The sequence below is a fragment of the Mizuhopecten yessoensis genome, unplaced genomic scaffold, assembly GCF_002113885.1.
Source record: "Mizuhopecten yessoensis strain PY_sf001 unplaced genomic scaffold, ASM211388v2 scaffold716273, whole genome shotgun sequence".
Taxonomy (NCBI): Eukaryota; Metazoa; Mollusca; class Bivalvia; order Pectinida; family Pectinidae; genus Mizuhopecten; species Mizuhopecten yessoensis.
In genome coordinates, this window is record NW_018480034.1 from 384,049 (window position 1) to 410,460 (window position 26,412).

Consider the following 26,412-nt stretch of genomic DNA (forward strand, 5'->3'; position numbering starts at 1 on the left):
TCGCTTCCATATGACATATGCCTGATCTCCCATCCAAATCTTACGAAGCCAGGTGCTACCTTGATTCAATCCTAAGCTCATTAACTTACCTGTTCGGGTTTTAGTCCAGGTGGTACCCAGGTGTATTCTTCAAGCGGACATCCGCTGTCGTCATCGGACGTTGAGTTGCGCTTCGTGTCATGAATGAGACGTTGGAGACTTCTCTCTTGGTCCCCGGTACTGCTCATGTCGTGAGTCTCCGGCGGACATTTACAATGTTTACATATTTTTCTGAAAAGACAGAATAAAAAAATTGCCGTCAGCTATCAGAAACACAAGAATGAAATAAAACAAATTATTACTATCATTAATTTACCCTGTAACAACGTCTTTGTTTTGTAAAATCATACTGATTGTACATGGAAAACAGAAGTTCTATTTATAACATTGGTGACCTTGACCTTTGACATATACAATGAAGACCTTAAAGTCTCTCTCCAGGACAAGTACCTGTATATTACGTTTACATACAAACTATCTCCCGTACGGATGAAGGACGGCTATCACAAACATGGCATATCAAGTCATCTTTAAAGGAATGAAGATGAGAAAAAGTGTCCACCAAAACGTTGGGACTGTTGGTTTTAACCTCAAACCCTCGTTATGGAACACAAAGGCAGAACAGCAACCGTCTGCTGATTCAAACATAATGCTTACATAATACCAATGTATAAAACACATAAAGGCAGATTGCTTTGCAAATACACAATTATGTCCAGCCCTACAGGGAGAGCTGGCTTATAATCTACGATACCATATCCCAATCAATTACATTATACAGTCAACGTTCTACATAAGCTACGAGCACGATAGCACAATCTACTTAGTTCACACATGCCAAGGGAGAAACAAGGGAGAAATATGCCTTCAAGTTCCATTCACTCAAAAAAAAGTTAGATTGAAACCATTTAGTGTATTACAAGTTCTTCATATACCCTGATCATCTCTATATGTATTGTAGGAAACGTGACTATAGCAATAGGGATTGGCTTTACAGATCAATCCCTCGGAATTTCATTTGAGAGACCGCCTTTTATACGAGGAAGGCACAGAAGGGTTTTCTAAACAAAACATCAATATTGCTGAGCCAGCATGAAATTACAGACTGAATTCCTCAATGGGTGTTCTTCTGTCAATAATCAGATTTTTTCATTGGTCCGGAGTTTATTGTTTGGATGTAGTTATCAATTGGCCTTTTGTCTCCATGATTTCCAATTTTTCAACCTGTTGCTTCCAAGAATTCCAAATTTATCATGTCATTCGAAAATAACAATCTAAATCCATCACTTTGCTCGGAGGCTCCGTGGGAAGACTGCGTTAATCTGTAAAGTTTCGTTAGAGTTAAAAGACTATTGTACAGAACTGTACATATACTGAAGAGTTCGCTTGTGATTCTTGTCACATCTCGAACTGCGGCAGAAACAGGAAGTAGACTTAAGGGTATAAAAACATGGTCATTTACCCTTCCATGGCGCCTAATATGTTGTCAAGGCAACGTAGAGGCACACCTAGACACACTTCAGTTACACTCCAGAGTTCTCCAATCAAACTTACACATGACACACCACTCCATTGCCTGATTTCATCAACCCGCAATGTACACAACAGGAATGATTCTCGAAGGACCCATAACACCACACTGCTCGACAACTATTTAAATGTACGCTTTAGAGGCGAGATTTGTTCGTAATTTCATTAGTGGGATCGCATTAACCAAACTGTATCTTTGGGTTTCCTTACGGGAGGATTGTGACCCCAAGGCAGGGCAAGGAAACGCACAGTAATATATACATGTCTACGTGTTGTGTAGCCGTAAACAAGAGGACAGGGGAAATAACTTAATGTGAACAGTTTCTGTGACAATATCAGCCTGTAAATGATATTGCTTTCAGAAGATCGTTTGTGGCAAGTTCTTAGTTAATTAATCAGAGCTGATGTTACTACCGTATGTAGGGATGAGATAGTATCGGCCAATGAAAGCTCAAACGAAACCATTTTCTCTCTGTGTGGTTAAAGTTGCCATATTAACTAATTGAAGAGCTCTGAAGACAACCAGCACTGTTAGCACCGTTAGACAAACACGAAGGCAGGCATGGCGATACTCTCTGTGGTATTGTCGTCCACAAGGGATGTTCAGCTCTGCCATACTATGGTGTAAGAGACTACTCAACAAGTTTGTTACAGCCAACTGTTTTCATCAGAAGCAAAAAATCAGCACACAGCTTTCAAATGGTAGGAGAGTAAATTACGACCGGAGAGATGATCCATGAATTGAAAACGATGGAGTCTAATGGCCTCGTTGGAACTCCATGGAAGGAGGGGGGGGGGGGGATTGAATTTAGTCTCTTGTGTGTGAACAGTTGTTTTTTAAAACAGACACAGACAGAAGCTAACAAACAGGAAATTTCTGATTCTGAAAGCCTGTAGAATGTTCTTTTCTCCTTTCATGTACAAAAACAAAAAAAGGCGCAGAATTCCACAAGGAGCAATAAAATTGTTCTCACAAAAAGACATAATGTCATACGGAACAAGGGTTCAACATGACACCGAAACAAATTTCGTGTTCAATAAATCATTCGAATGTGTTTCCTCTCAGTCACTATGATGTTTGAATCTGGCAGGGCTGTATTAGTTTTACATCATAGAGCCAGTTTTATGGTACTTTTACATCTTCAAAAACATGTTTCAAGGAAGTGTAAAAATGGCAGCAAATGAAAAATCCGTAATTTAAACTGAACAAGATTTTTCGTGCAAGTTTTCATCGATTTTTGGGCTTAGAAAATAATATTGTATTGGGGCATCTAGATTTTATAATTTTTCAACTTGTCACTTTTTTTGGATACATGCATTGTTCCCCAAAAAAAACACCCAGGATCCACTTAAACATTTAACCTTTTTATGAAACTTGAAAGTGAATCTGAAATGCACATTATCTTGATTCTTAAAGCAGGACAGATCTCTGAATGTGATAACAGCTCCTAAATATTTCCCTTTAGAGAGGAAGTTTGCTAGATTATGGGATTCCAGGACACGGTTTATTAAGCCTATAAATCTTGGATTTTTATATCAATAAGGCCAAACATAATATTTGTTGTGTTTCCTATCATAATTCTCAAAAAAAACAACAACAAAAAACACTATCAGTTAACATATAAAAAAAGGGGCCAACAAGGCCTGTATCACTCACCAGGCACCACCATAAGTAACATTTCGTTGAATTGTGGGTCAAGGTCATCAATTTGAAGAAATTGGTAGGCCTTTTTCCAAGCAAACTAGACCAAATATCATTACTGTAGACTTCCCTGTTTATTGGAAGAAGGTGCTTGAAGGTTTTAACACAATTGACCCTTATACTAGCACTTGTTTGAATAATAAACTGAACAAGCAGATTTACTTTGGGTGCTGCAGTATGGTTAAAAACTCACAGGGTTCAATAACATGAAAACAGTCATCTTTGAAACTGATACTTTCCAACAACCTTGTTTGAATCATATATTAACAAGACTCTCTCAACTGCAATTCATTGAGTAATCTTGTCATTATCATTTGAAAGCTTTCCATCATAAATATCTGCCAGACAGACACAATACAACATGTCCCTGTCTGACCCTTACGTGACTTAGCAGTGGTCAACACCCACAAATAGAAAACCCTTCCCTGGATAGTTTATTGGAAAATATGACCTTTTGGCATTTCATAAAAGCCCAGGCCATTACAATAATTGTATAGAAAGGTTGTGCAACCTTTCAGAATTCTTTGCCTTGCACTTTGAAACATACACATGAAACATACATCACATGGAATTAATTCTATCTCCCGCAAACAATAATACCAGAATGCAATGCTGAAATTACTATCCTTTCTGTTCAAGGTTTAACATCCTCGTAACTGCTAAGGTCATATGAAGACGTTTACATTTAGAATATCATGAAATATTGTCATAGAAAGTGTTGGTGTCAATACTCTGATCATTCCAAACAGCAAAGTGATTTCAAGTCGTATCAAAAGGTCTAAAAATTTAACACACACGCACACACACACTTTTTTTTTTTTAAAAAAAAAAAGATCTTAACATCTCCATATTAACTTATTTATACATAAAACTTCCTTGGTAACTCACAGACCAAACTTTTTCGTTCCGACATTTTCACTTTTGATAATAACACCTTCATGAATATTTCAAATCGGACACGAGTGCCATTTACACATTCAGTTAGCTGCGTTACCTAGTATTGATCACTGCGTCGTCAGACGAGAAAGTGACAACTGACGCATCCTCACCCACTAAGATTTCTATCATAATAGTGATAAAGCTCATCCATACTGTTGCTCCCTCTCAAGTCCTGGCCACAACCAAATAGTCGGAAAGCCCGAAACTAATTGCTGGTCTTTTTATGGCAAGAAATAAATGCATAAAATGATGGAAATGTATAGAAGATACTTCCAACACAGCAACAAATTATACAGAATATGACGGGCAGAAAATATTCCGCCAAATTTTGATGAGATTAGAATTTGTTGTGGGACTGCTCCTCGCATGCTTACGAGCCGGTGATTAAGACTGAAAATGCAAATATTATACAAAAACGGAGGCAGTAAATATGGCAGTCAATTTACCTCAATATGCCGAGCCACATGTTACTTTTTATCAGCAACAATTGCATCAATTAGGCGGAACTCTATGCCGGAATGAATATTCACGGAATTCCCAAAAGACCTGAAGTATTTCGGAAAACAACACGAAGCTACATTTGCATGACCATGGATAAATGTCAAGCTAAACATCCAAACTTATTCTAAATGAAAACGTATTTGTTTTTATGGTAATAACTCTAACATGGAGTAGTGGATTATCCTCTCAGGAACCGAAGCTATCGTTCAGTGTCTGGTGGCCAGATGAAAGAAGCAATCCACGGAGATAAAGACTCAAGGTTGCAGACAGGGCGCTGAAGATACAAATGCAAAACAATGGTTTCAAGTCTATTTAAAATCAGAAAATTGGCTGAAAGAGGTCCCGTTTAAATTGATTAGGGAACTGGGGTTGAAGAGAAGGAAATGTTTGATGTGCTTCCGTTATTTCTCCTGTGTTTGATGGACTGCCATTGGTCTGCCATTGATGGGAAGTCAACACAACAATTGGCCATTACAATAAACACTTATGACCGTATGCCTCAGAAACCATGGCAACAGAAATCTGTTTATTGTGCCATAAAACAAATTATTTCAAGTGTAGTTCAAAATAGCCATAAATATAAGAAACAAAAACTCGGCTGCATGTTCAAACTCCATCAAAGATTTTTGTTTCGCATACTTAAACGTCTTTGGTATATATATTGACGGAGACTTGAAATCCAGCTTAAAGATCTGTTATATGTTGGAACTGCATATACGTTTTCAAATAAAAGAATCTACAATGTCCAACTGCCATTTAATGTAATTACGAGAACATTTTACGTCAGATGAATAACATCTGGTTTCTGTACTGCGGACTTTTATGTGAAATAAAGTGGACTTTTTGTGAGCGTACATACTCATGCAATGGCTCACAGTGAAACAGTAGGGAAGGCAATTGTTTGAGAAATGTACTGTTACGGGTGTAACAACATGTATATCTACTCCGTCATTCTGTTATCTTTATAGCCTAACTCAGACACCTGTAGAAAAAGGGCAGGAAATATCAAACTTCCGATACGAAATCAAAAGAGAGAACTTTGCAAATTGAAGACCGATTTTAATTTAATTTATCATTTAATTTAATTTAGGCCACAAATTATATAAGAAGAACAAGAACAAGAACAAACAAGAACAAGATGACAAGGATATGATTGGTGATTGGGAAAAATGGAGGACATCAAAATCAAATTGGAGAAACACACCTCACTTTGTTAGAAACTGAACTTTTAACTGTTTCACCAAAAATTAAAAATTAAAAATCATACCAAAATATTAAAGACACCAGACTTGTGAAACATAAAAAGACATTTGATCATTGTAGGTTCTTTGACATTTGAGTGTACACCAAACTCCCGAGTAGCCTCCTATTTATATACATTCCGGGATCCTGTAACCACCACAGGCTGTGTCACGTAACCCAAGAGAGAGAAAGCATGTGGCCGATATAATGTGGCCTGCAGAAAATATTTCAGGAAATTAAATTGATTTTGTAACTTGACTATACATCGCTTATACTTTCCATAATGATTTCTGACATGAACAGAAGAATCCAAAAGAACGATGCAAATACACAGTATGTGTCTTCCTTTCTGGAATATTGACATGCAGTCGATAAAGACATTTGGGTGCAGCTGCAAATTCAAACACCCATTGCGTAAAAAGATTACTGAAAATATTGCCTCAGGAAAGGAAACTTTTGTAACAACCATGGAAAGCATATTGAATGATACATGCAGTGTAAGCGATGTTAGTGACAAAAGCTATAGACACAACCTAAATCAGCAGTTTTCCGTGTGAAATCAGAATCCATTCCTTCCGAGTATGTCTCTTTATGATATTGGCTATTAGCTGTTAGTGTTACAAATGATTGATCGATGAAAAACTATTAGGTAGTTACTTTTTGTACTTACACTAATCTGTAGTTACATTGTTTACAAGATTTACCCGGTATGCACTAAAAACACGTAGAACTCCAAAAGATATGTATACCCACAGCTGCATTGCGAGACTAACACCATATGTGTTATACAAAATTCAATGGGTCATTTTTATTCTGTCGCAAGACATTTATTTTCTTATCAAACATTCAAAGGAGGAGCAGAGACAAACAATTCGGGACATACAAAATAAAGATTTACAAAACATACTAAAAGGCTATTTGTCTACCTGGTAATGAACACTCGAAATGTATAATCTTTGAACAGTTGGTCATGAATTTATATAAGTGACCTTTCTATTACATTGTATTTATTTATGACAAAATTCCAACGGAACCGGAAAACATAACTTTGGATTACGACTTCCAGCAAGTTGCAATTGAAATATGGGATTTCAAATGTGTCATAAACTTTATGGCCGATATTAAACAATTCTTATGTTTCCAATTAGACCAACATCAAACCAAACTGACGAAGGGGCCTCAATCTGTACACTGAGGAAGGGCCCTCAATCAGTTCCACCGCCGAAGGGCCCTCAATTAGTTACACTGCCAAAGGGCTTTCAATCCGTACAATATATCAAAGTTAATTATAAAACTTCTCTTATCCCGTTTCTCTGACATTTTCAAATGATTTTGATCCCTCTAGACTCATTTTTAATATTTCTTGTCGAAGGAGAAAACAGCCGACCCTTGAGAAACCTTGAAATATTACGACATGCAGATTCATTAAGTAAGGTTATCAGTTCGGTGGAATTAAATTCATATTTACATAAAACTCTAGTTAACCTTTATTACAAAACACCAGGAAAGAGCATTTCGAAAGCAATTCAAACAATTCTGTTTTAATAACAGTCAATTTGGTTTGATTTGTGGCACTGCGACAGAGAGTGAGTTCTTGCATTCAAGTGTTATAGCCTCACACATCATTCTCAGAAAAATGTTCACTTCAAACTGCTGCCAGTTATCTAGTTTAAATAAAACATGGCAGGAAAGCTGGTTGTTATATTAATTGTCTCAAAACAGTAAATCTAGCTGAGAGAAAGTGCAACACAAGTTCTACAATCTAACTCCAGGCATCTCCTTGTATAGTAATACTGCTAGTCCGACAAGTCTTCCTGGTATGGTTACTCCGGGAGGTTCTCCGCGGCACGTTACTCGGATAGGCTTTCCGAGCGTTTTACAAGTGGAGCTCTTTCTGAATCAATACTGGGAACACGCTATGGCTATGCGAGAGTGTGAAGCAACAAGTTTGCTTTGTTCTAAATATTCAGTTTTAAATCCACTCGATAAACCCGTGATATAAACCACGCTTCATTACTTTCAGGAAGACGGAGGGCGGCATTTCCTGTTTCTCTGTGTAATCTTGCAAATTAAAAAATCTCACGAAACTTAATCCAGAGTGATATTAAATCCTTGAGATAAATTCTTCTGCCCTTTGTCAGTTATTTTTTACACAAAATGTAGTCGAATCGGAACATAAATGTTTGTCACATTTATTAAATAATTTAATAAAATTTAATAAATAGAAATGGTATAATTCTAATCATGAGAATTCAATATTTCCACTGCTTTACTTACAGAGAAGTTATTGATCAATACACTAATATGGCAAGTGAAAAACAGGTATCTAATTCTCCTCGCCATCTATTCAATTTACACCTGCCCAACTGGCCTTATCAACTCATAACCTGACCAAAACAGAAAGCTATTCCTAAAATGTTCTGTTTCTTTGCAGCACAAACAAATAATCAGCAAAAATATCCAGATTAACAAACTGATTGAGATGGGTAATTACTGTATTAAAACCTGAACCTGGAAACAGCTATTTCTTTATTTGGCCTTATTAATTCCATTTTGCTAAGAGCAAGGTTTATAATTACTCTGCAATCAATCTGAGATCAGTTATCGCAAATGTAGCTAATTGCATTTTAAAATGCAATAGCTCCACTTTTGATAGTAAACACGTTTTTTAGAACCCTCTACTCAAATCTGCCAATACCATGCATATTCCAAAATTGATTCGTTATAAAAACAAGCAATCCATTATGCACGGAAAGGAAACTTAATTTTAACTTCAAATATGAACCCTTCAGTTTCAGTCTCAACAGTTTGTAAAGATATTTTTAAATAATCTTGAAATGAATACAAACACTGCAGAACACACTCCATTTACCTCGCAAGCATGTATTGTACCGCCAATGTTCTGAGGCTAAATTGCAACATGGGAACACTTTTAGTGAAGATTGGGGTGACTAACTAGTTAAATAGTTAGAATGTGCCCTGATCGACAATCCCTCCGACAGCAGAATGAGTCCTGATTGACAATCACTCAGACAACAGAACGAGCCTTGATCGACAATCACTCAGACAACAGAATGAGTCATGATCAACAATTTCTCAGACAGCAGAATGAGCCCTGATCTACAATCCCTCAGACAACAGAATGAGTCCTGATCAACAATCCCTCAGACAACAGAATGAGTCGTGATCAACAATCCCTCAGACAACAGAATGAGTCCTGATCGACAATCCCTCAGACAACAGAATGAGCCCTGATCAACAATCCCTCAGACAGCAGAATGAGTCCTGATCTACAATCCCTCAGACAGCAGAATAAACGCTGATCTACAATCCCTCAGACAGCAGAATGAGCCTTGATCGACAATCACTCAGACAACAGAATGAGTCCTGATCGACAATCCCTCAGACAACAGAATGAGTCCTGATCAACAATCCCGCGGACAGCAGAATGAGTCCTGATCTACAATCCCTCAGACAGCAGAATAAACGCTGATCAACAATCCCTCAGACAAAAGAATGAGCCCTGATCGACAATCACTCGGACAACAGAATGTGCCTTGATCTACAATCCCTCGGACAAAAGAATGAGTGCTGATCAACAATCCCTCAGACAACAGAATGTGCCTTGATCTACAATCCCTCAGACAACAGAATGAGTCCTGATCAAAAATCCCTCAGACAAAAGAATGAGTCCTGATCAACAATCCCTCAAACAACAGGTTGAGTCCTGATCAACAATCCCTCAGACAAAAGAATGAACTCTGATCGACAATCCCTCAGACAATAGAATGAGCCCTAATTGATAAACACTCAGACAATAGAATGAGCTCTGATCGACAATCCCTCAAACAATAGAATGAGCTCTGATCGACAATCCCTCAGCCAATAGAATGAACCCTCATTGACAAACCCTCAAACAATAGAATGAGCTCTGATCGACAAACCCTCAAACAATAGAATGAGCCCTCATTGACAATCCCTCAAACAATAGAATGAGACCTCATTGACAATCACTCAGACAACAGAATGAGTCCTGATCGACAATCCCTCAGACAACAGAATGCGTCCTGATCAACAATCCCTCGGACAGCAGCATGAGTCCTGATCTACAATCCCTCAGACAGCAGAATAAACGCTGATCAACAATCCCTCAGACAGCAGAATGAGCCTTGATCGACAATCACTCAGACAACAGAATGAGTCCTGATCGACAATTCCTCAGACAGCAGAATAAACGCTGATCAACAATCCCTCAGACAACAGAATGTGCCTTGATCTACAATCCCTCAGACAAAAGAATGAGCCTGATCGACAATCACTCGGACAACAGAATGTGCCTTGATCTACAATCCCTCAGACAAAAGAATGAGCGCTGATCAACAATCCCTCAGACAACAGAATGTGCCCTGATCGACAATCCCTCAGACAAAAGAATGAGCGCTGATCGACAATCCCTCAGACAAAAGAATGAGCGCTGATCAACAATCCCTCAGACAACAGAATGTGCCTTGATCTACAATCCCTCAGACAACAGAATGTGCCTTGATCGACAATCACTCGGACAACAGAATGAGTCCTGATCAAAAATCCCTCAGACAAAAGAATGAGCCTTGATCGACAATCCCTCAAACAACAGAATGAGTCCTGATCAACAATCCCTCAGACAAAAGAATGAACTCTGATCGACAATTCTTCAGACAATAGAATGAGCCCTTATTGATAAACCCTCAGACAATAGAATGAGCTATGATCGTCAATCCCTCAAACAATAGAATGAGCTCTGATCGACAATCCCTCAGACAATAGAATGAACCCTCATTGACAAACCCTCAGACACTAGAATGAGCTCTGATCGACAATCCCTCAAACAATAGAATGAGCCCTCATTGGCAATCCCTCAAACAATAGAATGAGCCCTCATTGACAAACCCTCAAACAATAGAATGAGCCCTCATTGACAATCCCTCAGACAATAGAATGAGCCCTCATTGACAAACCCTCAAAGAATAGAATGAGCCCTCATTGACAAACCCTCAGACAACAGTATGTCCTATACATGAACTTGACAATGATGGACCAATCCATCAAACTATAGTCAGGCATCCCTCTTGCAATACAGACAAATGGTATTGGACCATTCCATTGGCAATAGACACACCGCATCTAACAAAACCATTGGCAATAGACACACACTGCATTGGACCATCCAATTGGCAATATACACACACTGCATTGGACCATCCAATTAGCAATAGACACACACTGCATTGGACCACCCAATTGGCAATAGACACACACTGCATTGGACAAACCCATTGGCAATAGACACTCACTGCATTGGACCATCCAATTGGCAATAGACACACACTGCATTGGACCATCCAATTGGCAATAGACACACACTGCATTGGACCATCCAATTAGCAATAGACACACACTGCATTGGACCATCCAATTGGCAATAGACACACACTGCATTGGACCATCCAATTGGCAATAGACACACACTGCATTGGACCATCCAATTAGCAATAGACACACACTGCATTGGACCATCCAATTAGCAATAGACACACACTGCATTGGACCATCCAATTGGCAATAGACACACACTGCATTGGACCATCCAATTGGCAATAGACACACACTGCATTGGACCATCCAATTAGCAATAGACACACACTGCATTGGACCATCCAATTAGCAATAGACACACACTGCATTGGACCATCCAATTGGCAATAGACACACACTGCATTGGACCATCCAATTGGCAATAGACACACACTGCATTGGACCATCCAATTAGCAATAGACACACACTGCATTGGACCATCCAATTAGCAATAGACACACACTGCATTGGACCATCCAATTGGCAATAGACACACACTGCATTGGACCATCCAATTGGCAATAGACACACACTGCATTGGACCATCCAATTAGCAATAGACACACACTGCATTGGACCATCCAATTAGCAATAGACACACACTGCATTGGACCATCCAATTGGCAATAGACACACACTGCATTGGACCATCCAATTGGCAATAGACACACACTGCATTGGACCATCCAATTAGCAATAGACACACACTGCATTGGACCATCCAATTAGCAATAGACACACACTGCATTGGACCATCCAATTGGCAATAGACACACACTGCATTGGACCATCCAATTGGCAATAGACACACACTGCATTGGACCATCCAATTAGCAATAGACACACACTGCATTGGACCATCCAATTAGCAATAGACACACACTGCATTGGACCATCCAATTGGCAATAGACACACACTGCATTGGACCATCCAATTGGCAATAGACACACACTGCATTGGACCATCCAATTAGCAATAGACACACACTGCATTGGACCATCCAATTAGCAATAGACACACACTGCATTGGACCATCCAATTAGCAATAGACACACACTGCATTGGACCATCCAATTGGCAATAGACACACACTGCATTGGACCATCCAATTGGCAATAGACACACACTGCATTGGACCATCCAATTAGCAATAGACACACACTGCATTGGACCATCCAATTAGCAATAGACACACACTGCATTGGACCATCCAATTGGCAATAGACACACACTGCATTGGACCATCCAATTGGCAATAGACACACACTGCATTGGACCATCCAATTAGCAATAGACACACACTGCATTGGACCATCCAATTAGCAATAGACACACACTGCATTGGACCATCCAATTGGCAATAGACACACACTGCATTGGACCATCCAATTGGCAATAGACACACACTGCATTGGACCATCCAATTAGCAATAGACACACACTGCATTGGACCATCCAATTAGCAATAGACACACACTGCATTGGACCATCCAATTGGCAATAGACACACACTGCATTGGACCATCCAATTGGCAATAGACACACACTGCATTGGACCATCCAATTAGCAATAGACACACACTGCATTGGACCATCCAATTAGCAATAGACACACACTGCATTGGACCATCCAATTGGCAATAGACACACACTGCATTGGACCATCCAATTAGCAATAGACACACACTGCATTGGACCATCCAATTAGCAATAGACACACACTGCATTGGACAAACCCATTGGCAATAGACAGAATTACCGGTAGACAATCCCATTCGCAATACACACACACATAATGGCAATAAAAATCCTATTGGCAATCGATACACATGGTATTTGACAAGGCAATAGACACATGATAGTGGATTATTATATTGGCAATAGATACTCTCTGTCCTCACCACCACACAGCATCTTACCTCTATATAACTGTATCTGTTAAGCCTGTAGACAAATCTGCTGATACAGACGTTGACAGATTTTGATAAATCTTAATCTGATAATGATAGACATCACATAATAAAACAATGACAAACTTTTTCATATTCTACAGGGATAAAACACCTTGTCCTCATCCGAGTCTGGTTATTCCTCTGTTTTATTTCTACACCTTGGTGAAATAAAGTAACCACTTTATATTTGTTTTGTCAAACGTATCAGTAGATAGTCATATCAATTGCTCTCAGCTTCAGTATCTACAGAGTATCATGATAGGAGTCAGTGGAGGTCTGGAGATGAGAAGTCTATGTTTTGAGAACTCAGAGGGGGGGGGAGGTGGCCGGGCATCATAGACCCGATGGCTAAACCCAATATTTGGCAGGAGTCTGTGTCTGTCCGATTGGAGTCCAAACAATTTCAAGAATGTACCATCAATATGAACTTCCTGTTCACTGCTGTATAGACGGTATCGGCTCTGTTTGGTTAGTGGTTAATCTACCTGAGTATATAGGATCTAATCTCCTTGGCCCCAGATCAGGTCATCGCGGATTTAATATATATAGCCAACTTTATCCAGTTCTAATGCTGTTTAAAATGAAAATTTAGCCGTGTAATGACACTTGTAATATTAGTGTCTACAGTAAAAAGCAAACTTTTATATTTGTACCTTTCTTCATACCAGGTGTACGTGAAAGTTTATACCAAGTTGTTTCAAAAGGTCTAACATTTCTCATTCTGTAGTTGGCCCAGATGAAATGCTCACTCTATTTTTTCTTAAGACCTACATGTACATATATATGTTTTCTAATGACATTGGGATGCTGAGGAGGATATATTAAAGCTATTAAATGGGAGGTCATCAGTTTTTGTAAAGTCAAGGGAAGAACTTAATCTCGCAGGTGGTCAAGTGGGTGGTCAGGTGGCCCCACAGTGGATAGCACACCTGCATTTCACCAAGATGACCGGGGTTCGATTCTCAAATCAGACGTGAAAAGGCATGGGGTCTTCTGCCGGACCACGTGGGTTTTCTTCAGGTACTCCGGTTTCCTCCCACATTTAAAAACCCACTGCACCCTAGCATCCACACCAAAAAGAGTGATTTATATAAGTTGATAAAACTTGTTTCATAACTGTTGTAAAATAAATAAAATTCACACTTATTTACCTTATCTCACAGAGGTCACAAATTCAGTGCAAGCCTTCTTACTGTCAGACAGTGTCATTATGAAGTCTTGCTATATATACATATACATTCGAAATAAATATAGGGTACTTTATACCAATGCTCCCAAAGTGTGTCGATACAACCATCCCAGACGTGGATGGCCAAGTGGAATGTCCAACTGAAATTCTTACCAGAAATTTTATTCTCTCAGTCAGTTTGCGTCAATGTTACAGTTGAAAACCTTTTTCAAAAAGCTTACAATAGATTCGACAGAAGGAGGAATACAGCGAAAACATTACATACAGGAAGTTGTAAGCTACACCAATCATTCATCAAGGCATGGGGTAACCATGGCAACCCTTGCAGCAAGCAATTAGCAGAGGGCGTGTGCACACTTAACATTGATAACTTTTTTCAGTCAGATTGTAAAAAAAAAAATCCAGAAACAATTTACTGACATACTCCAGATCTCAAATTGAAACCATTACGCTGGATGAGGAAACTTCTATCTCCTATATGTTCTCTATCAAAGTTTTTTTTTCTTCAGAATTGACCTCAATGGAATTACATGTCACCAGTGACAGGACACTAACAGATGGGTAACGTAGTGTTAGATACAGAATGCACAGACAATTTACACATGTCACGAAAAATCAAGGTCAGAATGCCAGATATTCAAGGTCAAAATGCCTAGCAACCTCATCCTTGTGTTGGAGTGTGGAAATTGGTGATATCGGTGTCAAGTGAAACAGCAGAGATCTGTAATTGGGTGAAGAGGGGGCTAATTTTAGGGAGGGGAAACAAACAATGAAAACAGTTGCTAGTCTACATGTTTGGATGATGTGCCACTGATTTAGCTCAAAATGAGTGACTCGCCAACTCCTACCCATCTGTCAGGGTGGCAGTCCTGTTCCTGGGTCTGTGAAGATACAGGCTGTCTGCGTCTGATCTACTGTAGAAAAAAGTGCATGCCAGTGTGCCATGCATGCATGTCGAGGGCCATTGTATTACTGCAGACGTTTCTTGATTTCAGACCTAGATCCTTGTCCCTTCTAAGGCCCAAGGTAGCTGGTGGCATGGTAGCAGGGTAGGGATAAGGATCCCAGATACATTAGAACAGTTATTTGGCAACAATAATTGTAGCTTCAACTCTGATAAGAAGAAAATGTCTTTGAGAAAATTATTAATATGTTTCTAATAATACCACATTAAAAAAATCCAGATTTTACATTGTGGTCAAATCCTAAATCTTTCAATATTTAAAAATAAAATATTTTAAACTGAGTAAGGAATTTATTCAATCATGAATTGAAACTTTCCTGGATGTTAGTCATAGGGATTAAGGTAGAATATTAGCATAAAAATTCCATATTTCAGTATCTTTTTGTCATTTACTCTTAACTATATTCAAGTACAATTTCTCACCACAAATATTCGAAAATCATATCTAAACTTCAAATCCTTCCTATTCATAAAAGCGTATATGACCAAAACTTCTGAAGTTATCAATTTCAAGAAAAGCTTTTTGCAAATCAGACCACAGGAAGTGTGTTCCAGCGGAGTCCTCTCCGATGGTACAAGAGCAAATGGGGTTACGCTACAAGAACTTTGCCTCACCTACAGTTTTTCACTGTTGGAACACCAGACTGTACATTAATCCAAGCTGATAGCAACATTCTTGCACCATATGAAAATCGTCCGGCATAGTTTTTTCGGGGTGGGAGAACTTGTTGAACCTTTACGATAACTCATTTTCTTCAATCCTGTCTCCAGTACAAGCTAATCTCTGATAACATAGATATCCATTTCTTACTGATATTGCGGAACACTTTGTTGATATAAAATGTACTAGTGAAGCATTAGGCCTGTTGTATAGGAATGTCAATTTGTTTTCATAATACACTACAATGTTCCATAATAACATGTCAATTTGTTGATATAATGGGACATCAATAAACATCAATAATGCTGGCGTGGCAATGAAGCTATTTTCAAAGCACATATACCAATCTGTCGGTGAGATATTCAGACATTATCATACCCTGATGGACTTGCCATACAGACGCTCACATTCACTGATGAGAAATATTTGCTTTCCTTCAAAAACAATATTTTATCATTACAATTTTTTATCTAAGATTCTTTGATACACAGCATGACCAGCAGGGTGAGATGTACTCAAAACATACTGGTTCGTATAATATGACCCGCCTTAGCTTATTATCATCTCATGTAGTTTACCTGTAGTAACAAGCCCAGGGTACCAAGGTCTGAACAGATAATGGGCTTATTCCTGAACATAGGAAGGACCAAGAGTTTCCAGACAGGTATTACCCTCGTATAGGAATCAGTTTAACAGGGGAATATGGGCTTATTACCAAGTTGGACATATCACTGGTAAAATCTGTTTAACGAAAGATGAGCTTATTGCTGGACATGGGCTTATTCTTGGTAAATACAGTAGCTGGTGCACACCTTTCCTGAATTAAGTTTTAGATCGTGAAGATGTGATGTATTAAACAGAATTACAAGGGCCACACAGCTCTCAGACAGAATTAAATTGTTGGCAAGGATCTGAAATGGACAGCTAGCTGCCTTCTGTATCAAACTATCTTTCCATTTATGTAATTTTATAAAATGAAATAATATGAAAAAAGAAAGCTAGCTACAAAACTGAATTCATCATTTTCTCCTACATGCAATATCTGTAAATTTCCTTGAGGTCATGCACTATAATTTATATACAATCTTGATCATGAAGTCATGAACTGTATATTTTTAAGCACAGGAGCCTGGCATGACAAGGTCATGAATTGCTATTTACATGAGGTCATTTAGGCAAGAACTGTAACTGCCCCGGAACAGGGTTACAATACACATGAGGTCATGAACTATTATTACCAAGAAGAGGTTCTGACAAATCTGAGTGATGACATTTTTGTACTTTTCATGAACTAACATATACTACTTCCCTTAGGGATGTAACAATTCTACCTGTACCTTTAACCCCCTCCCGCTGCACTTTTAACAACCCCCTCACTCTATAAATCTCCAAACAAAACAGAAATAAGAAAATATATACCATGAACACACATCTTCTACCCTATCATAAATACAGGCACTTTTATCATTGCCTCAGACATATATACAACCAGGTGTACTAATTGTAGGCTGTACCTGGACAGGAACTATCTGTATATCCTACCAGCCTTTTGACTGCTGAGATATATCCTCTTGGAAAACTGATGCAGTGCCAGCGATTCGGTCTGTTGTCTATTAGCACTTGTGTATATTGGCACTTGCTGACCACATAGATAAACTGACCATTCCACTGGGCAGTACAATAGATAAACCATCCGCTCCATTATAAACACAGACAGGGACCATTCCGATCGTGCCACATTAATCCCTAGTTAGAATTAATTGGTAAGGTAAACCTGTTTTGTTTTCCATTCAGTTGTGTCAACATGTCGGTCAATGTAACTTGTTGGAGGTGTCCATGGTTAACTATGCAATCTACCATCCTTAGTGGTCAGCAGATCTGTCTGGACACTTGCAGTGGTCAACATAACGACCCCTATACCTACCAGACTGTCTCGTATCTTCATCAGACCTTCCCGTCACACCCGACTCCTTTCTAAATTATCGTAATGACACCTGTCTTCCTAAGACACACCTCATTTATAAACCACGAAGGTGTGTGGTCCCCAGCTAATTAAGTGATGAATATATTCGGAAGCGTTACACAAAACCGCTGTCTAAATACACCTTTGAAAACCATCAGTATATTGTCTATAAATAAAAATCACACAGATTGTCTTAGATCTCAACTGAAAAAAAAGTTATTTTACTTTTGATGATAAATAATTAAAGGACCACTGTCACCAGTTGACAGATGTCCTCGTCAATTCATTCCTGATTTATTTTTGATTGATGGGATTAAGTGGTCTGCTGTAAGGTCCTCGCTTAAATCTGTATATGTTTTCTGTATTTCTACTTCTGAGCCTTATCTTTCCAATGTGCATCTTGTTTAGATCTGTATTCAAGTTGTTTGATTATAAAGATTTTATTTTTATTTTGTTCATCATTCTATCAACAGCTAATAGGTCATTTAAGGACATTTTATAAAAGATATAGTAAGTAAAATACCCAAAGAACCAACGTTAACCAACAAGTATTAGAGACTTACGCATAACATAGTTTATCTTCTAGCTGGTCTCAATCATTTTGTTTGGTTGTAAATACTGCCGATAATCAGCTGGTAGATATTGCCATATGTCATTTAAGCTCGTAACACACAGAGCTTGAAGACTTTGGGTAAATCAAATCAGTCTATCATAATTGGTTTCTTTGTCACGGTAAGAGACACTGGTATATATATACAAACAGCGATATATCACAATCACTACACTATTCTTACGGACTACAATGAAACGTAAGAAGAGGCCTTTGAGTATACTGTAATTCTATTTCATTGTAGCTCAAGGCCAATCCAACAGCTACCTCATATGACCTTGAGGATTCAGCTTTTGATAGCATTCTTTTAAATTGATTTAAAGCAAACATCATGATGGATTTCATTCCAAAGTTTTTGTATGAATTCTATGGATAGGGGTACCTATGAGTGATCAATTTAAATAAAGCCGACATACATCTTCCAACTTTCTGCCATTGTCAACCACGACCGTCTGCTCATGTCGTACAAATAAATCATTTTCTAGTTTACAATTTAACGGCCGACTGTGTGAAATACCTCCTGTCTGGAATATAAGAAAATATTGAAATCTAATTGAATTTATCCCCCTGAAATCAAATATATAAGCCCCTATACCCATAATACCTAGCTGTTCACTATCCAGTGACTGCAATGCCCATTCACATGATTGGTGATTTACATGCCGAAATCCACGGGATATGGTAAATAAGGATGAATTGAGAAATAATAGAAACGTCTTTCCACGACATGAAAAGTTGACAAGAGTCATGCGTCTAGAAGGTAGATAAATACACACTATGTTTATATGTCAACAATGGACTAGAAAATGATTCGAACTTCTGTACTAAACTGAGTATATGTACTATACTGAGTATATGTATCGTACTGAGTTGTTTTTGAGAAGCAGAAGGAGTAGAAAACGGACACATTTAAATACTCCAGTAAGGATTAAATGTATTCAGATATTACATAACTGAACAAATTAGGGGAGGAAAATTGAAGTTGATACAAAGTAAGCCCCTCCTCTCAAATCCCCGAAGGGTTAATGTCAATATTTGTCCATTTAACTCGACATTAAGCACCAACTTAATTGATTTCGAGTGTCACTACTCACTCATGATAGGCCTTACAAACAAAATTTGTTTACCCACATTTTCTTATTTACATAAATGTGTATCAATATGAGAAAGACTTTTTGGGCAATTTTTGACAAGGAAATTAAAAAAAGTATTTATGTGTGGTTCATTTTTTGTTTCATTTCATAATGACACTTACAGATTGCATTGACTACTGACCATCCTTTACCAACGAATGTAACATGATCAAGAAATAGGCACATTATTTAACACAACTTCATATTACTTTTATTCTTCTTCAAATTTTCTCATGAAAAGTCAGAAAAGACCGTTTTGATTTAACAGCTGGACTGCAATGTTGGTCTGTAAATCCCAAATGCATCATGGCAACGTCAAAATAGTCATAGAATATTCTACGTCATCTCATACTGTGATGTCAGCCACTTTGACGAGTACAGTTGGGATTTTCCAAATAATATCACAGTTCTCCAGTCAAAGCGAAAATTTCTATTGGTTAGATGATATTGCGATTCAGTTGGTTTTACCACAGTTATACGAAATTACCACTATAAAATATGTATCATCAAGATTCAATGGGCCTTACCACAGTTTAGACAAAACTACCACTATAAAATATGTATCATCATGATTCAATGGGTCTTACCACAGTTTATACGAAACTACCACTATAGAATATGAATCATCAAGATTCAATGGGCCTTACCACAGTTTAGACAAAACTACCACTATAGAAAATGCATCATCACGATTTAATGGGTTTTACCAGTTTATATTTTTTATGACTACACAAACTTCCACTGTACGTTTTAGTTCTGAGTGAAAGGCAGCCGAAAAACGATTGATTTCTACTTTGTCTGACGATACAGATTTCTACCAAAACAGTACATAAATCAAATCCACGATGACACATATATACATACAGACAGAAAACACCAATGCTACATATGTATTGGCTGACTTACATGAACTCTAGTACGAAACATGCAGGATCATTTGGTTCCAAAGGGTCTCCCGAGTATTTTCCTGAGTGAATGGAGACAAAACCTGAACCTGAAACTCGACAGCAACATCAGAGTGATAAAAGGCTCTCGAAAGATGGAGCCATATTTGGAGCTAACAACTGCTGAAGAGAAGAATATGTAAATGAATTTAAAAAGCGTCAGAGATCATCCTGTGCTCAGACTTGGTAGCGCCAGTTGATTGAAGATTCTCAACGAAGGGTGATGGAGAATCGAACTGAGAGAATTGGTATTGTGAATGAGACAGAAAAACAAAAGCCACTTTCATATGCCTTATCACAAGTGTTGCTTAGTAACTTTATATCACTAACACTGCCAATAAAAGGCTTAGGAGATTTATAGGTGCTACATTTGTCTGTGTAGTTAATTGAATCTATGTATGCAATACAGCTACTGCCATCAACTAAAGTTTCCTCATTGTGATCCGATTTGTTTAATTCTTCTACAAACCCTCAGTGAAGACATCTTTTTAGCATACCTTGTAGCTGTATATATTATTATAGGGTTTGTATCAGGGAAATCGTTTTAGCGTCACACATACTAGATGTCTGTAATCTCAAAATCCAGTTCACATGAAAAAGTACATTTTAAATTTTTAACTCCGTCAAGACTTTAAGCACTAGCTTCACAATGCCCTAGCTGTGTATTGTTTACATTGTGATTCCATTGTCATTTAAGCTTAGAACTTCAATTTGAGCCTGACAATGGTTTTGATGAATACAGGGCAAATCAGAATTATATAAATAGCACAAAATTGATATAAAGGTAAAACGTATATATATAAATCATTTCTAAATGGATTTATTTCCTCAAATTTACATCAGATATAGATTTTAATACTAAATTTGTAATTCAAATTTTCAGGAAAAGAACCCATACATCAAATTTCAAATAGGACTTATTTCTATCTTTCAACAAAACATGAATTGATATATATACAGTGTTATGATAAAAAGACGTTATATATATATATATATATGCAAAACAAACCATTATCAAGGAAACAACCTATCTTCTATAAAATAATCTTAATTTATTATGCAGTTTAGATAAACATTAAAATTCTGGTATGGAGATGCTCTATATATACATCTGTAGCACAAGTAGTAAAGACATTTGCATCTGATAGGACTCGCAAGATAAACAAACTGCCATTTCAATATGACTGTAATGTCTGCGCTGCCATCTGCTGGGACAAGCGTACAGGTCTGTTGAGACATATAGGTATGTTTGTGAGTAGGGAAGGACATCCATGCATGGGGGTGTAAGTGACTATGATTACAAGACAGTCAAAAGACAAGACATGTGTGATCCTATCGGAAAAACAGTAACCTTTTCATAAAACGAAACAAATTTAATTCTCCCCTCTACTCATTCATCGTAAAGCAAGGTCAGTCTAGACCGCATTTAATCAAATTCTTTACAAATTATGATAGCAGTCTTATAGTGAACAGTGATCTTTTTAAACTGTTGTTAACGTTTATAATCACCGCTTCAAGTTTCTACAGACATCATAAAAGAAAAATATATATATCAGTACCGTATATATCCCGAAACAAACCCAGGGGCGTTCCTTCTTGAAAGATTGGAAACGGACGGAAAAGGGCACTGGGCCTGCTAAATTAGTAATAAAGTTTCATCCTATAAGCAAGAAATTAAAGACAATATTTTAAAAATTATGTACAATAGGTTGGCTTTATAACAAGCATGGGCCTATCAGGGGTACACTACTTTATATATGACAGCTGGGAAGCATAAACAGTTACACACCAGGTAACTTATCTTTAGTTGAACGACACGTTTTCAATCAAGAAAAACATTTTTAAGTCCGTAAAAAATCAATATCAAGGCACGAAATTGCTGTTATAGATCATTACACAGCTTTTATGAAACATCCATAAATTAGATCATAATATTGATAATTTAATATTTGAAAAAATACATCATTTTTTAAATCAATTTATAGAATGTCATTTGTAACCTACTTACAAAATGTATTATGTTAATTATTCAACAGCTGTTACCAGCATCAACCGTGGTCATAACTTGTTAAGAAACTTACACAGCTTACAATATAAGGCCAAAATATAAATACAAAATAAACCAGTGTTGCTAGTTGTTTAGTTGGCATTTTCTATTCTCTGCCAACCTCCTGATGTAAATTGGTCACTTTTTGACAGGCAGTGATAGCAGGGTCTAAAATTTCTAAAATTTAAAAAGTTGTTTAACTGTCTGCCTGTCTATATGTACCTGCCTACATGTTTTGGATTTTGTAATAAAAAATAATTTTTCTTCTTAGGTTATATGCTACCTTAAATATCGTGTCTCAGATTTATTTGAAGCGTTATCTCCTTTCTACCAGACATTTGTGTAAGAGTTATCTCCCTTCAAAAACTTCAAAAGAAACCACCTGTACACATTTATGTGACCTAATTCCTGCACTAGCTGTTCATGTGTGTGACCTTATTCCTACACCAGCTGTGCAAGTGTGTGTGACCTAATTATTCCTGCACCAGTTTTACACACATGTGTGGCCTAATTACTCCTGCACCAGTTTTACACACATGTGTGGCCTAATTTGTTCACAAGTTGTGAACACCAGTTACGCAAATGTGTGTGCGACTTATTTCCTTCACCAGCTGTACATGTACATGTGTGTGACCTTATTCCTTCACCAGGTGTCCATGTACATGTGTGTGACCTTATTCCTATACCAGCTGTACATATACATGTGTGTGACCTTATTAATATTCCTATACCAGCTGTACATATACATGTGTGTGACCTTATTCCTACCTTATACACTAGTTGTTCATGTACATGACCTAATCTATTAGGCCACATGGTCATCTATCAGGATAAAAGCTCTATGTAATATTTATAATGCTGACAGTATAGACTGGTGTATGGGCCCCACTTATATGTAATAGGTTCCATTAGAGGTACACACTGACAGTATTGTGGTATATGGCCGGGGTCACACTTCTATCACAGGTCAACACCATAAAAAACAGGTCAGGACTAATATATCCAAGCTATCAGAAACCAAATGCAAACTCACAAACCATCCCAAAACTGACCCACAATGACCAAAGTTTCTGACAACCAGCTACAAACCTTGGACATATTTCTCATCATAAGCACAAACTCTTCAGAACGGGACAGGTTTTTGTTCGATCGGAACATTGTGGATTCAGATTTAAGCAGATCTACAGAGAAGACCAAATGTCAATGATGATGATAATTCTGGCATGATAGGTAATAATTACTGTACTCATGGGCAAAATTCCTGTTGGTTTGGACATGATTTTAAAAGAAAAGTATCACATTCATTTATGCTCATGAGCACTAACTTAAGGTCTGCAGACCAGGACTGGTCTCTGGAAGGCTGTATTGCTCCAGCATTCACCGAACAGTAAAATGGACCAATGAGATGTAAGGACATTAAGGTTATAACACTACTACCAAGATACACAGGCACATGAGCTAATATACACCATATCTGTTGATCTTTGAACACTTTTTCCCAAAAATCTTTCTCATCAAAAGACCTGATCATGACGGTCTGCAATAACAATTTACTGTGCACCAGACCTTGACCATACACTTACGCCACCTTTGAAGTAAAATTATTATGAAAATTTGTTTATAAATTTTTATACAATTTTCTACACTAGACTTAGTCTATTTTCTCCTTGCCTAATGATTCAGTTTATTTATCCCCTGCTTCATGATTAAGTCTGTCTCCTTCTCCATGATTAAATTCATCTGCCCTCTGTGCAAATTTAAGTCTATTTTTCCCCTGTTCACATGGTTGAGCTTAACTGCCCCTCTAGATCTGCCCAAAGGTTTATTCTATTCTCCCCCTGCCCCATGGTTTAGTTTATTTCCCCCCTGTCCCATGGTTTAGGTTATACTATATGCCCCCCTGTCCCATTGTTTAGTCTATATCCCCCCTACCACCACAGTTTAACTTAGCTTCCCCTCTGCCCCACAGTTTAGTCTATTTTCCCCCTGTCTCATGGTTTAGCTTATATTATATGCCCCCCTGCCCCATTGTTTAGTCTATATCCCCCTACCACCACAGTTTAACTTAGCTTCCCCTCTGCCCCATGGTTTAGTCTATTTCCCCCCTGTGCCATGGTTTAGGTTATACTATATGCCCCCCTGCCCCCATGGTTTAGGTTATACTATATGCCCCCCTGCCCCATTGTTTAGTCTATATCCCCCCTACCACCACAGTTTAACTTAGCTTCCCCTCTGCCCCACGGTTTAGTCTTNGTCTATTTTCCACTGAACCCCATGCTGTAGTCTATTTTTCCCCTTTGCCCATGATACTTTACCGTTGAGTAAGTACCTGCTGTCTATGTTTAAAGTTTATGGACATCTGTCAAACATGTGAAGGAAACTGAGATAAAATATCTTCTTTCCTTCCATTCCATAAATTACGTCTTGACTTCAATTGACAAACAACACTTAAAACAACTGATACCATCGCCAAACATGTTTATGATCAGCGAAGGCTGCTACAACCTGGCAGCCATGTTGTGTTACCGTGGAGATCTTCTTACCTTTTGTGACGATAATTACCTTTGTACCGAACAACATAATAATTATCGAAGTCATTTAAATGACACAGTAACAAATTGGGGAGAAAACTGTTGATTTTGTACAGAGATAAGATGATTTGTACAGGTATAGAATCTCAACTCTTGATAAACACGTGAGATAACACCTTTACATTCTGAACAAGAAAGCGAAAACATCTTACAAGCTCGCATCTGATCATATTCATGAATGTATCAATTCTTACGTAAACTCTTTGAACTTTTTTTCTCCTCTAAATATCCAAGTGAAATTCAATATGGTGAAAAGTACATCAAGTACGTAGACACATTTTTCTTTGTCAAAACATGAGACATTAAAACCTTCACTACATACACATCAAATGGAGGTATATTGTTACTGTATACATATTGTAATCATAATTATAAGTGAAGTTTCAGATGTCACTGTGAATTCCTGAAGAAGGAACTAACATTTTTTACCTCAGTATCAACAACCAGCCTTAGGTGACACAAATTATAATGGCAAATAACTCATTTGATAAATAACACCTCTGCGATAAAAGTGTAGTAGTCTGTAGCCAAGGGGTAAATAATTTCCTAAGCTTTCAAGGTATGACCCGAATCTGTTAGACATGGGTTGGGCGTATTATGAAGCATGACATATCAATGGCAAATCTGATAAAAAGGGATGGGCTTATTACTGACCATGGGCTTATTAATGAGCATTGATTAATTACTGGAAAAATAAAATTCAACAAGGGGTGGGCTTATTAATGAGCATGGACTTATCAATGTTAAAAGAGAGTACTTATCCCTTTCTATATAATGACACATAACCAAAATGTCTTATTACAGATAAACATTTGTTTGATCATAATGTGCTGCCAGGGATGCCAGAAGAAAACATGGATGAACTTTCAACGTGAGACCCATCAAATGCTTAATCATAAATTTGCTGAAAATTGGGACTAAGAATTTCTTTTAAAAGTTCGTTCATTGTTATGGATATTTTCCTGGATGCTGCGGCTGACTAAATATCTCATAAGAAAGGTTACGAACC

General features: G+C 37.7%; 1 protein-coding gene across 1 annotated transcript in view; it reads right to left on the reverse strand.

Annotated features, from left to right (window-relative positions):
• LOC110442496 (protein prickle-like) overlaps positions 1 to 26,412 on the reverse strand; it is a 104,717-nt gene that overhangs the window by 35,227 nt on the left and 43,078 nt on the right. Inside the window, exon 3 of the mRNA XM_021486137.1 lies at positions 90 to 270. Coding sequence (XP_021341812.1) covers positions 90 to 270 — 181 coding nt within the window. The remainder of the gene's footprint in view (positions 1 to 89; positions 271 to 26,412) is intronic.